Here is a 15212-nt window from a genome sequence, read left to right as displayed (position 1 = left end):
ACCGAAATCCAAGGTTGATTATATTAATTGAAATAAAAAAAAATTAAATCAAAATGTAAAGAAGTTATTCCACTTGGGTTCAATTTTAACTATTACCAAGCAGGAAGGGAAGGAGAAGTTATTCCACTTGGGTTCAATTTTAACTATTACCAAGCAGGAAGGGAAGGAGAAGCATCCCAGCCCCAAAATTTCCAACTAGGAAACACAACCCCTCAATAAATACAGCATCAACCATGCTGTCATATTTCACCACAACCTTTTTCATTGAATTTCCCAATCCTCCATATACAGGTGTACAATTATAACGAGTTTTTTTTTCACATTATTTTATTTACAATAAGAAAGAAATATAAATATAGGTTCCAGGGCAGGCGAGCAGATGCATAGATCACGTCATGTTCCTAACCTCTTAAAACCACACTCGGAGCAGAACTTGGAACTTTCTCGCAAATATGGAGCCCCACATTCATCACAGAACTTTGCCAGCCCTGTCTGCTGAAATGCGAACAAGTTTAGAGAGAGAGAGAGAGAGAGGATTTTCAAATGCACAAACCCATCAATTACATCGGAGATGGGCACAAAATAGAGGTGAAGAATTGCTAAAGAAATAAAAATGAAAACGAAATAAGGCATCCTCAATCTTAGAACGGTCACTAATTTTAAAAAATAACCATTATCAAGATCAATTTGAACTCCTTGGTCAGTTAAGGAGAAGCAGTCGAGGCCAATGCATATGGGTAGGGGTGAGCTAGGTCTGATTTTAGTCAATACCGAACACTGAACTGCAAAATTGGGTTTCTTAAAATACTGAACAGAAACCAAGCCTGGAGTGAAGGTTTTTTCACTAATCAGTTTAGTGGTTCTACAGTTCAGTCAGGATAATAAACTGATTATATGGAAGCCACTCAAGTTTTTGGCCTCTCAAGTTAAATACCTAAACTTCAAGGACTCCACAATAGTGGGAGTCTAACGTGGGCCAGGCGCACAAGAAGCAACCCTAGCCAGATTGGGGATCAAGCTAATGGGGGCAACCTATATTTATAAAGGTGGGAGAGAGGCTGAACATCACTACCATACCCTATGCGGGACAAGAATGGGTGGGGAGCATTAAGCAATGACTATGGTGTTTATCTCCTATTCTTTTTGTCCCACATAGAAAATTCGTGGGGTAGGGCAGCCTCCCCAACTTTATAAGAGCTCACCATTTCTCTCTTTCACGCATTCATCTACTAGGATTAAAATTTAAAGGAAAGCTGAGAGAATGAAGATGTAATTATTTTGTTCATAAGGGAATTATTCGTAAAAGAACCGGCTAATAAATATATTAATATTAGTGATACCTTTGACATTATATTACATGACACAATTAATATATATTAATTTACATAGGATGTTTTGCTTTTTTGGTTTTCAGTTTGGTTTTGGGTTGGAAAACAAAAACTGAAATTTTTTCTATTTTTAAGAACCGAAACTGAAGCCAAAAACCGAAAGACAACCAAAACTTATTTCGATCCATTTTTGGTACCCCTAGGCACATGGGAAGATCATATGATTTCAACTTGTTCATCCCTTCTCTTGCACATACAACACCAAGTTGGAATAATCCAACCCGTATTCATCAATGAAGTGCTAAATAATACTTATTCTCAGCCACTAATAAAGGAAAAGATGAGAAATTCGATGCACAGGAATTCCAAACCTTCAACAGGAAACCCCCAACTCACACCCTTTTTTGAAAGACTGAAACAGAGCTTCACCATGAAGTGGGACATTTCAGCATCCTTTCCATGTCATATTTTCACCTCCCTTTGTCAAGGATAATTTTGACTCAAAGCCTCGAACAAAAAGGTACCCCCACTACCAATCCCATTACAAAAAATCCACAATTCTTACAACGACATATTATTCTAAGCCTCTGCTCTCCTTCCAAGTACCTCTAACAATAACCAAATCAAAATGGAACATCATTTATGTTGAAAATGTCCAAACCATTTTAATTGCTCTTCCCTTTCTTCTTATCTTCTACATGACTGTTGGTCCAACAGTTCTTCCATTTGTCATCTTCTTTGGCTCAAGTTTAACTTCATTGAATATATGAATATAAATTTTCAGAAAAATCTCAAAATTTTAGTACAATTTTCAGGTTAAGGCTTTTGACTTAATTTCCATCAAATAGTAAGCTTATTAAAACAAGTTTACCCTCTTACTTTCAATATCTTCTTCTCTTACTAGAAAACTATCATCCTCTTTTTTGACACCTAGATGTCTACTATTTCTTTCTCTAGCCCATCTTTAGTGCTTACACAAACACAAATCATTATATAGTCTATATTAAGTTTCACAAACACCCCTTTTTCTTTGCACCCTTTCTTACTTCTACTTTTAAAAGTTCCTAATATTTCTACCTTGTCGTCATGTCTTAACTGACAATCTTTTTGCTTCTATTGCTTTTGAATGTCCTGTTCTCCTCATTTCACCAACTCTCTTTATCAGTCACGGCCCTTTTATGGATTCACCTAAAACCATTTCTGCTATATATCTAATAGGACTAGCCATCTTATTCCAGAGGGTGTTTACCTAAGAGTTATCTTCTCTTGCCCAATCACTTTCTTTTTATCATTGTCTTCAAAGTGTATTATATTTCCTCCTTTTAGTTTCTGCCACCTAGTTCTCCAACATATATCTATGTTATCCTTTTTCTTCCATTTTCTAATGCATATATCTAGCATGCAGTCTATGTCATGTCGTTATGGGGCTGTTTGACATCATTTCTCTTTCATTTATAAACCCCCAATCAATATCCTAGTCAAGCCCAATAATGAACCATGACCATGAGAGATGAACTGGAAATCAATAAAAAAAATGTCTAATACAGTCAATTTGAGTGCGTAAATTGAAGAACCATCAACCAAGAAATAGATGTATCTTCCTCCATCAGACAACTACCCTTCTGATCAACATGCAATACTATGCTTGCAATTAACATGCCTACGCTCTTCTTCCAACTTTAATTTGATGCTACCAAATAAAAACTTCTGATTAATATGCCTACCACTTAGAAATGAACACATTTTATCATTGAATCAACTCAACAAAGCCTATCCCATCCACCCATCCACCCACCACCCTCCCGCTCAATCCCCAGTTTTATGCTCCATTAAGGGCCATATCTTCTGTTATATTGTAGGGCCTAGCACATTATGTTTTTCCTCATGGCCCAAACTGTGCTCTTTTGGGCCAGTTTTTGTTAAAGAAAAATTATTTAAATATTGAGAATCGGGGTTACTAGATTAATGTATTTCTTTGAACTCCAATTCCCTAACTTCCAGAATGCTAAGTAAAACTGATGACAGATCTCATACGCATAAAATTACATATTCACCAGGGCTATCATGCTTTTTCTCTGGAAATTGGAAAAACAAAATGAACTAGTTAATTAAACCATAAGAAGAACGTGTGCAATGAAGACCCACTCACCATTACATGCAAGCGCCCTCCTCCATGAACTCCTGCAAGCGGTTGTAAGCAATCTAGGTGTTGAGAAATGGTAGGTGATTGATGTGCATGAGTAATTTCAGTCAAGTGTGCAGATGGCCCACACTGATGGTTTTGAGAAAAGTGGGCTGCGTGTTGACTTTGGTGAATAGTTTGATGATGACCCTGCTGAATAGGGTGAAACTGTGGCTGATGAGACAGTGTTTGCATCTGATGTTTGGATGGAGTCTGCTGCTGATTCTGTGGCTATAGAAAAGCAAAACAGATAAAACAAATCCATGTGGTTAGTCCTGGACTTGTTAAGCAAGAAGAAGCATATGCCTTATCAAGAACTGCAGCCATGCAACAGTATTATTAGATATGGAACAAATGCTGGCGTCAAGAAATGATTTATATGATGCACACAGTAAAATTTAAAAAGATATTTACCACTAGTATGAAGTTCAGATCATGCCCTCATTCTCATGTATGCATGCATCTCATAAAACCAAAAGTAATTATCTCAACTCCAGCAACCTGCCCAACTTTATAATTACAGTACCTTGTTGGCTTTTACAATGCATAAAATGCTCCTTAAGGTGGACATCAAACAATGGTCCCAAGTTACCACATAAAGATGTAGCATGTGCTTTATAACTTGAACAAAGTATGTTTCCATGAAAAAATGAATTTCAACATGTTTCTTCACTTCCATTTTCATTTTCTCAAATGTATCTTTTCCATTATTGTATCAGTCCTATCTAATAATTTTAATACTTCTAAGTGGCTTCACCTCACACTAAGATTGCCCTAGTATATGGGTGGAGGTAGGATTTTAGGAATGCAGCCGCCAAAGTGGGAACAAAATGAAAGTAAGCTAACATTGAAGGGGACAACCATAGTTGTTAAATCGAGATTTAAAGTGTGAATCATACCAATTTTGGGAATTGAGAATCGGATCAAAGCATAATATTTGGTATAGATTTCCAAAATCAATTCCGAGTGACATGCATATATGTTCAACAAACAAAATACCTTGAAAAATGAAATATTTTAACAAATATGGATTTATATTTAAAGGTTAAGAGTTCAAAGAAGTAAGATGCAATTCTAAAAAAGTATGGGAAAAAATCAACAAAAATTAGAAAGGAATTGAAAACTGTGGTGTTTTAAAAAATAATTTATGTGTGCATGCTTTCTATAAGATCTAAAAAGTGAGAAAAGTTAATCAAATAACTTAAACAAAAACAATAAAAAAAAAAAAAACCTAAGAAAAACTAACTTTAAATTTTCAGAACTCTCCCAAACTTCAAAATATCCCCAGCCTTCAGTACTATAACAAAACAACCTTCCTTCTTAATGACAGAACAGTGTTCTGCTCCAAGAGTGGAGCAACAAAGCCCAAAAAATTTTGGTTTGTTTGACATACTTGAAAGAAAGCCAAACATTGTGGTTTTCTTTTGTCTTTCAAGACAAAACAATCATAGAAATGGAATGGAATGCCCCCGTAAAGGAATAGAAAAGGGAGGAGTGGTGGGCACCCCGCCGCAGGGGGGTGGCAGAGGAAGCATAAAAAAAGGCTTCTTTTTGGGATGTGACCTGACTACTGCAAATTGATTGAATCAATTAAGCATATCATTTTTTTATCTCTCTTAATGATAGTGAGATGGGCGAGCTTTCCTCTTTGTTGATTTTGTTGAGAATTTGTTGTATTTCTTTGCGAGTGGACGTTCATTCTTGGTCCTCAAATCCTTTGGGGGTGTATTCATGTAAATCTTTTTTGCGAATTATAGACCCACCCTAATTCTTCTTTTCCTCTTTATAATACTATTTGGAAGTCCAAAGTCCCTCCAAAATTCAAGTCATTTATCCGGTTGATTGTGCTTAAAAGGAATCAATATCAATAACTAGTTGCAGACTAGGAGACTGATGAAGGCACTTTCTTCATATGTTTGTGTGTGTTGTCATAATAGCTCAGAAACAGCTTGGAGAGTGGAATAAGTTTGGTTTATTAGGAAAAACTAGGGTTGCCTATAGATGGGGGAAGGACTTTAGGCAGTTCCATTTGTGGGCAATGAACCGCAAACAACAGAATGGCTATCACCCTAATTTTTTCATTAAAAAAAGAACAATGATAAAAATGAAGCTCATTCTGAGTTACAGGTGCCCAAAATAATTTTCAAAACCATTTAGTGTGAACCAAAATTTACATGCATTTCCAAATTTAGATGGCCATTAAAACTATTTAGCTGGTTGTCGAGATTTTTTTCATATTTTTGGGATAGGTTACAATGTTCATCAGGAATATTGATCTAATTGTTGGTTACGTTCAAGAAACCAACACTAGGACATTCTCAACGAGCTAGCAACAAAAGATTTGTAGAGGCCTGCAAATGGGAATTATAGAGAGGGATTACTATTCAAGTATCACAAAAATCAGTGAGAACTGAGAAGGGAAAAGGAGTTATAAGCATCCCAAGAACACACTCTTTGACAGCATCAGACCATGTCATCTGACAAAGATGAGTAAAATCTGAAAATGACCAAGTTAGCAATCAGGAAGCTTCCCAAATTGAGCTTAACTACACCATAGACTACAGCAACTTCTAGGATTATGATGCAGGATCTCTCAAGTTCAGAGGGGCTTCATTGGAGTTAACAGTGATTATAGGCTGCAACTTGGTGGAGATTGACAAAGTGGAAGGAGTTTGAACTCTGTTTTGGACTATTACATTTGTCATATTTACTCCAAATTAAGACAAGATCAAAATTTATAACACAAGTAAAGCAAACATTAACTAAAGCCCTACTGAAATGAGAACTTGGACTTCTGAATGAAGTCCTTTGTGCCTTCTTTGTTAAACTTTGCTTGGCAACCATAGACCCCATCATATTAGATTCGATAATGGATTATTAAACAAAGTGACGAGTAAAATACAAACAAATTTCATCTATTTAGAGAAACCATGCATGCCCGAAAGAATGTCATTTACATTAAAGACCATCCAAATAGGATAAAACAGCCATAATACAGAACTTTCCAAAAAAATGATTTCATGGATCAGAAAGCTTTCTATTCAGAATCTGGTTTTCTTTTGGGATAAACATGGATAAAATTCTTACTTCATTTACGGAGCGGAACACTTGCACAGAAGCCATGACAGAAGAATTATCAGTGCCAGGGAATGTCTAAGAAAATATAACATAAAAAATAACAACTTTAGTTCCACCTTTAACTGTAATCAGCAAGAGGGAACGAACAATGCATTAAATAACCTAAATAAAACTTACAGGCAATCCAGGGATATTAGATGAAGAGTTTGATGCAATGCGCCGATACTTGTGTCTTGGGGAGTAAAATTTATAGTCTCGAGTAGAGACAGCTACCACATTCCGACCAGTCAACCGTTTAAACCTGTATTTATCAGGCCATCAAGAAACACCAGTGGAAAAAATACAAAATGCCATATAGTAAAGTGGCATGCAAAATGTGAGAATCAATATACCATTTCCCCTCTCCTTTCAACTGAAAAGAAAGCAAGAAGAAAGAAAGACAAATAATGCAAGGAAAATTGGGAAAAAAGAAAAAATAAATACAATTTCAAACCATCCCATTGTCAACATATTTAAAACAAGAATAAAAAATAAGGAAAAAAATTCAAGATAAATGAGAATATTGCATACATACACATAAATACATGGTATTGCTTTTGTAAAATAAACTCACTCATTGTAATCATAATTAAACAAACAATATGCTTTTATTACTTAATCAATTATTTTAAAAAAAAAAAGGTAAATTAGAATATAATATAAACCAATGAATCTCAAAATTTGAAGAACAGACAATGAGAAACAGGAAGCCCATCTAGAAGCTGCAAAAGCATGCCTTCTCAAGAGCAACAACAACAACAACAACAAAACCAAGCCTTAGTCCCACTAAGTGGGGTCGGCTATATGAATCTTTTTCCTCCAATTTATGCGATCATGGACCATTTCTTTTGATAGATTCAAAACCAAGCCTTAGTCCCACTAAGTGGGGTCGGCTATATGAATCCTTTTCCTCCAAAACCATGCCTTATCAAGAGCACTAACACTAAAAAAGAGCATATGACATGCATTTACACAAATGGAATATAACACTCAGTAGGTCCCACCAAGGAGATCTCGTCATCTCTAAGTGTAATTGAAGGCAGAAAAACATTTCACTTTCAGAAAGATGATTCATGCAAAGAATGTTAAAATAGAAAAAAAAAATGACATTAAATCTGCAATAAAAGCACAAGCTACTTATCCACATGCCTTAACAGTTTAGTTATAACACTTCAAACAAGCGCATGAGCACTTTTTTAACTCAAACTAAACCAAGAATGAATATTTTTTATCATTCAATTGAAACAAACATTGACCATAAACTGTTGTTGACATGCTTCATATTTCAGACCCAAACCCTCAATTGTACCCTAAAAAAAGGAAGGCCCCTAACCATCAATGATAAAAATTGTCATTTGAACAAAATTTCACTTATCAAAGATTAAGAATAGCTTTCTTCTGCTAAACAATATTCAGGTGGACCCAATTGTCAGCCATTCACTTGGCAGTCCAACATTATGAGAAATGTAATAGACATGCCACAAAGAAGTAAGCCGGTGCAAATTTTCCTATCCCAATGCAGCAAAACTGTGCCTAGCAGCATCAATATGGGAAAAGCACAAGGTCAAACACGAAGCATAAATACAACCTATACAAGACCTCATCCAGGGGTCTACACCACAATGTTGGAAACTCCCACCAGTAAATAAGGAATAAGGCATTTTATGTTCGGCATCAACAGTACAATCCTAGCTGGCAGAGCAGGCATTTTTACACAATAGGACTCCATATAACTGCTCTTCATTAATACAGGAATATTTACTTCTACTTTCCTTCCTCCCCCCTCCCTTTCCACCCACCCTCATCCCCCGAAAAAATAAATTAATATTAATAAATAATGAAATGAAGTCTAGCATGTGGCTTATCTCCTAAATCTCATGTAGATGATGCTATAAAAATAAAAATTTAAGTGAAAAGAGATAAGGCACTACAACTTTTTGCTTCTAGAGAAGGGTTTTAATAACATCGTTCTTGTATATGATGAAATATCAGGCCTCCAATTAACAGCCATTGTGGGGTCATTATAGGTCAGTACGGGCGTCATGCTCCTATGTAGCAGGTAGGCTAAGCATCTCAATTCCAGTTTTTTCATTTTTTTGAAAATACCTCCAAACTTTGCTGATTTTCATTTTTAAAGTGAGGATCCAATTGAGGCAAAGCACAAGAGTAACATGTAACCAAATTCATTGATTTATTTTCCTAAGAGTAGTTTTCTATTAAAAACTAAGAATCAAAAGTCAAAATCAAGATCCAAATGACTAAGAGTCAACTTTATTTGAGAAAAGAAATAGGATTCTCTCTACTTTTCTTGTTTGGTTCACATAAGATGGAGAGAAGAGAGAAGAGGTGAAGAGAAGAAAGGGCAGCCTAGTGTACAAAGCTCCTGCATATGCAGGATTCGGGGAAGGGATGAACCACGATGGGTCTATAGTACGCAGATTTATCTTGCATTTTTGCAAGAAGATGTTTCCATGCCTGAACCCACGACCTCTGAGTCACATAGTGACAACTCTACCATTGTACCAAGGCTCTAGATGAGGTGGAGAGAAGTGGGACAGAAAAAAGTGAGAGAGGAGCCACTTTTTTCTCCTCCTAATCGAAGAAAAATGGAGATAGAAAGCTAAAACACCCTTAGAAAACTTGAAAAACTATCCCTATTTTGGCACCCCGGGGAGGGGGGGGTGCGGAGGGAGGAGGAGAGGGCGATCCTTGTAAATTATCATTGACTTTGTTTCTTTACCCATCTTTCTATCCCTCTCTTGATAAACCAAACAATGTCAAGCAAAATTAGTTTCTTTTCTCTCCTTCTCTCTCTTGTAAGTTTCTTTCTCCTCTCCATCTCCCTCCAACAAAACGAACTGCAAAGGTCCAAACAAGGGCTTTATAGAAGATTAAAAATATCATTTTGCAGCAATTTTATTTGATTTTAAGCTTGATTTTATAAGAAATCAACACCAATTAAATGTGAAAAATGAATCAGATTGAAAATTAAACACCATCATTTCGGAATGAGTGGAGATAATAGAATGGAAAAGAAATGGTTTTCTGTCCACTACTCTCACACGGCTCACATATGGCGGAGACAATAGAAAAGTAGAGGAGAGAAGTTGAAAGAAAAAGAGATGGAAAATAGCTATTTTTTTTTCCTCAAAAAAATTTATGAGCTATAGGGGGTGGGGTATATGGTAAATGATGTTTGACTACTTTCTCTCTTCAAGGGTCTTTCCTAATGAATCAAATAGAAAAGAAAGAAACTAGTCTCTCTTCTCTCTTATGACTTTCTTTTGCCTTTCACTCACTTCTGTGAGTAAATTTGATATAACATTTTATGAAATAAAGTACAATCTTTTTTTCTATTATTTTTATTTGGACCTACTTTGTATGTGGAGTTAGCATGAGTATATATACCCCTTGACATCTAAATATGCAAACTATTTGATTTTTGATGAGTCTCAGTGGATGAAAGCTGTAATTTATGGACTTCATTATCAAGCACACTCCAAATTTATTCATTATCTATTCATGCAAGTATGCAATTGCAAGAAAATTACATTATATATAATTTTTCTTCTTGATGATGCCTTAATAGCCAATATAAAAATGAATACTCATAATATATTTTTACAAAGGATCAATACACTAAAGGAAAAAAAAAAAAACATTAAAATTTTAAACTATTCTAAGGCAGATTCTTGGATGAAATCAAGCATAATTCTTTGTTATTCAAAAGTTTCAAAATCAAAGTTATAACCTAATAACTGACATCAGCGAAGAATGCAACTATTCTTGTGTCTTTGACCACAACCTTCAAACCATAATTGCAATGTGAGATTCCTCTAACATACGCAAGTGGTTGACTTCCATTCTCCTTTCCTAACAGCATGTGGAACACTTATCTTTTGCCTAAATCTTCTTCCTAGTGTTTCTCAATGCAAGATGAACACATAATTACAAATCCCTCAAATGCTATAGGCTAAAACTTCAATTGGGAGTTGCCCATCTACACCTTACATGAAAAGATATCATCAAATGTAATCCAAAACCAAGGTTAATGTCCATCGAAAACTTAATACTTAATAGATGTAATAATAGAAGAAGTAAAATATCATGGTTCAATTGAATATAAGACTCGCCAAACTAGAATGCTAAAACTGTAGTCTTACCAAGCCAAAATGGTAAGATTAAGCACCATTCAAAATTTTAAGAAGCATAAATTTGTGAAGTGGAAGAGCCATGCAATAAAAAAATAAACAAAAGGTCGCCACATGCAAAATTCAAGCTTCCAACTTACCATTCGGCATCATCAATAGGCATATTGTTTGGTTTCTCAATAATATCTAAACCATTGACTACTACAAAACGAACTCGCTTCTCCTCTTGTATCACTAGTTCTGGAAATCTTGTCCTTGTTTCACAAGAAGTTGCCAACTCCCTTCTTTTGAATGTACAAGTTCCTGTATGTTTAAGAATTAGGCTAATAATTAAATAAAAGGATGGATTATATTGCACAAGAAAATATAGTAATTCCATCTTGTTTTTCATTAATTGAAGGTGCATATCATTCTTTCAAATGAGCAATTTAGAGTCATGAAACACAAAAATAGATCTAATATACTTTGGGTCATTCACCCATTCAAATTTTTTTAATTAAAACAAAGACGCAAGTCAGATAAAATGCAAAATGTCCAAATGCCCCGAAACAAACAAGCTCGGAATAGAGCAGAGAATAAAGAAGGATAAAATAATACCTTTTCTTGGAAATTTCTTTGCCAGCCTTCTATACAGACCGCCTGCTGCTTCAAGGGCTACGCCAATAGTCTTTACATGCATACCATTCATTGAAGCAAGCCTAATGTTCACGTCATTGACTAAGGTTTCGTACATATTTGCAACATACATCAAGGGCAAAACAAACCTAGGATCGCCTTCATATTGGATCTCTCTTGTCTTTCTTTTGCTTAGTTTATCTTGGTCAGACTGAGCAGCATAGTTAGCCTCCGAATCAGCCACTTCAACTACATGCTCATTAATAAAATGATCCACAATAATTTGCAAAAATCTTGCCCGTGCTGTTTCAATTGGTGTAACATCTGGTTCAAAACTCGGTTCAGATCAGCCATATGCATTTGAGGCAAAAAAATGATCCGCAGAAATTTAAAATGAAGTTAAATCGAGATTCCATTTTAAAATGTTATTAATTTAACTCAAGCATTTGAAGAAAATCGTGCATCACCATCAAAGGTCAGCATATCATATGGTCCCCTTGAGGACTCACTATTCTCCAGGCTCGAACGATCTTCCTCCACACCTACACTGTCAAGCGGTAATGAGTTCCTATAAGATTCATGCATGCAGTCCTGGAAGAATAAAAAGTACAAAAAATTAATTTTGTAAAGACAAGCATTAGTATCAAAATGTTCCTGTCATGTTTACATGTCTACCATTAAAAAATAATAATTACGTTGTTATAGTTTGAGCTCATGAAGTAGAACCACAATCCACCCAAAACCCAATTTCTTGAAATTACTAATTTCAAAATAGTCATCAAATATCCAGTGTTACAGATATAAAACTGGCTCTCTATAAATACAAAGTTTAATTTAGTTAGTCACGGATGGAAGGCAGTCTAAAACTCTCAAGTTGAGATAAATTCCTAATATCATAAAATATTCTGCGTTCAAAATCTTTTTTTTTTTTTCTTTCTTTCTTAGCAGAGACAGGTTAACTTGAAAAGATACCCCTGAAGTCACTCCAATTCTCTTGCAAAAGATAACAGTCCACAATGAACAATTCAAACTCAAATGCATTAACTTTAACAGTAAAAACAGAAACATGAGCTTCTCTAACTGCACAAGTTCAGAAGCAGTCACTACAGCTTAGCCCTCCACAAAAATGCCTATTTAAGGTGTTAAACAAGCAAAAAGAAGCGTACACACCACAGAATTTGATTCTTCATCATTGTCCAAGCTATCCTCGGTGACACCGTCGCGATCAACATCGCTGATGCCCTCGATTTCCCCCGGACGTGCGTCTACCGTGTTGAGATCATGCAACGAGCTCCCAATAAATGAATTGGCCGATCGCAGGTTGTAATGCTGAACTGGGACCCTCGTCCCCATTTGGTCCAACCCAAAACCCTAATCCCCAAAAAACCCTAAGATCCAAACATATCAGCCCACTCAGTCCCGTTTGCTCTTAACTCTCCACCTACTCCTCCTCCTCGTTTCATTCCTTTTACAGAAGACTTTCTTGCCTGCAAAGCACAAATGGTGTACAGGAGGCATTGCGGGTGCGGAGAGTGTGTGTAATAGAAAGAAGCACTAACGGCTATTCAGACGAGACAGTGAAGAACGCAGAGTAGAAGACTGAGCCAGGAGAGAGAAAGAGAGAGAGTGAGAGAGAGGCATGGTATCCAAACCTGAGCTTACGGCCAACGAAACCAGAGTCCAAGCCTGCCTCCGACGTCCGGACGAGCTGCCAAAGCGGCAGGCCCAGAGCCTCTTTATATACATGGCCTGGGGCACGCGGTACGCACAATCCACCCCTCTCTCCGATTTTATTTTTAATTTTAAAAATAATTGTAAAAAAAATAAATCAAAATTATATAGGATATTTTAATTTGATATCAAAACACTTATCGATATTTATAAGAATATTTTAGAATCAAATTAAGTTTGTGAATTTTTTAGCATCAAAAACTCATATTCCCAAACATTCTCTTATAATATTAGAGATTAGTTTTAATTTAAAGATATAATTAAAAAATTGAGAGGTTTAGTTTTAGTTTGTTGCTCATATATAAGTACTTATTAAAATTTAGTTTTATTTTTATGTTTAGTTGTGTAAAGAATTATGAAAGTATTAACTTACTTTTCAAATTTTAAAATTTCTTCATTTTAAAATAAAATATTTATTTAATTTATTTTTTTTTTCATTTTTCATTTCTAGATTTGAAATAATTACAAAGCTAACAATTTAGTTTTCCAAAACTATATAATAAATCAAAAATTTACAAAACGAGAAAAAATTTATTTTTTTAATTTTTCTATATAAATTTTAAATTTTGAAAAATAAGATGACGTTTTTATAATTATTTGAGAAATAAAAAACAAAAAGTAACATTATTTTCCACAAGCATATAATGCAAGAAATTTTTTATATCTTCTAGTTTTGTATACAAATGTTTTGAAAGTTAATCTTTTCAATTGTTTAAAAATTTAAAAAATTAAAAAATTAAAATTAATTCCTACAACTAGACAGGCCAAGCCCCGGCCTTCTAACAACTTTATAAATTGCATCATGAATCTAACATGATGCAGCCCTTGAGATCTGGTTTATTTAGAGCCAAATGAGAACAATGTCGAATTTAAAATGCACGTCTTACAAAGGTGCTAGGACTACAGGCGGCACCCATACCCTTTTTTTTTATTATTATTACATAGAAACTCTATCAACCAACAAACCCTTCGAATCCTTCGGTGCGGCACCCATAATTTTTTAAAAGGATTGTTCATCTACATCACTCCTTTAAGCAAATAATTACAAATTTTAAAAGAACATACATAAGAAATAATTTAGCCACAAAAGATTTTGAATGCGTCAATTTCAAGAATAATATGATTGAATTTTGCGAGACCCACATAATTGAGACTTGCACCAAAATATATTTTATTTATGTGGCCTCAAAGTTAAAAATTCTACTTGAAACTTCTAAGATACAAGGATTGTTTCTTACAAATCTTTCTCCCTTCTACGGTCTTATATTTAAACATACTAGGGATAGCTTGAATATTAGCTTTCATATGGGAGTACGAGAAATAAACTACAATGTCAGGGTTCCACCACTTCATGGTTCATAACTAATTATTCAAATCTAACCTCCCCACTCACACATATTAATTAATCTTCTTTAAATTGTGCATAAATGAGAGAAATCATCCTATTTTTATAGGAAAAGCTTTTATTAATATTTTGTTATGTATAATAGGGTTTAAAAACTAAATATAATAATTTTGGAAAAATATTACTGTTGAAGCATTTTCATCTAAGGAGGTATTTTTCAAATTTCTTCCTTCGGTTATTACAGTGGCTTTTGGTTCCTATATAGGCCGCAGCCCTTTAAGAATTTTTCTAATAATTTCATAAGTGGTGTAGGTTTTTTCTAATGTATTTAGGGAGTTTATTATGTAGGTGAACCTAGTGTACGTACTAGTGATTGATTCATCCGTTTTCACCCTAAAAGCTTCATACTTGCTAGTCGGCATATCGATTCGATTGTCTCTTATATCAATAGTACCTTCATAGGTTACTTCTAATTTATCCCATATTTCTTTGGTTGATTTACATGTCATAACCCTATTAAATTCATTTATATCTAAAGTACAATACAAAACATTCATAGCACTAGAATTTATTTATAACATCTTATGGTCATGGTTGGTCCATTCTTTTACTTCTTTGGGTACATCTTTACGATCTACAAGTTTAGTAGGAAAGGTCACCATGTGTGACTACCTTTCATGCCTTCCAATCAATTGCTTGAAGATAGATTCTCATGTGTTGTTTCCAAAATGGGTAGTTTAAAC

General features: G+C 34.8%; 1 protein-coding gene across 11 annotated transcripts; it reads right to left on the bottom strand.

Moving 5' to 3' along the window:
* Positions 1-212: 212 nt before the first annotated feature.
* Positions 213-13142, bottom strand: LOC131154219 (uncharacterized protein At2g02148). 11 transcript variants are annotated; one of them, XM_058106840.1, is made up of 9 exons: positions 13046-13142; positions 12564-12880; positions 11861-11984; positions 11376-11717; positions 10919-11081; positions 6766-6889; positions 6598-6663; positions 3478-3741; positions 213-495 (listed from the first exon to the last, which is right to left on the bottom strand). In XM_058106840.1, exons 2-9 carry the CDS (start codon positions 12744-12746, stop codon positions 394-396), a joined length of 1368 nt encoding a protein of 455 aa, XP_057962823.1. In that variant the 5' UTR covers positions 12747-12880; positions 13046-13142; the 3' UTR covers positions 213-393. The 11 variants fall into 11 exon arrangements, with proteins under 11 accessions (XP_057962823.1, XP_057962824.1, XP_057962829.1 ...); XM_058106841.1 differs by having other exon boundaries at positions 213-492; XM_058106846.1 differs by lacking the exon at positions 6598-6663 and having other exon boundaries at positions 11376-11476; positions 11543-11717.
* Positions 13143-15212: the final 2070 nt, after the last annotated feature.

This window comes from Malania oleifera, chromosome 4 (assembly GCF_029873635.1).
Source record: "Malania oleifera isolate guangnan ecotype guangnan chromosome 4, ASM2987363v1, whole genome shotgun sequence".
Taxonomy (NCBI): domain Eukaryota; kingdom Viridiplantae; phylum Streptophyta; class Magnoliopsida; order Santalales; family Ximeniaceae; genus Malania; species Malania oleifera.
The sequence above is the reverse complement of the archived record's forward strand: the minus strand, read 5'-3'. Positions and strand labels throughout refer to the sequence as shown.

Excerpts from the sequence above, each read along its gene's own strand:
- LOC131154219 (XM_058106840.1), bottom strand. The coding sequence starts at position 12,746 with ATGGGGACGAGGGTCCCAGTTCAGCATTACAACCTGCGATCGGCCAAT. Across the intron at positions 6,890-10,918 it reads CCTATTGATGATGCCGAATG|GTTTAAACGGTTGACTGGTC; the intron begins GTAAGTTGGAAG and ends TGATAAATACAG. Across the intron at positions 3,742-6,597 it reads TGTTCCGCTCCGTAAATGAA|CCACAGAATCAGCAGCAGAC; the intron begins GTAAGAATTTTA and ends GCTTTTCTATAG.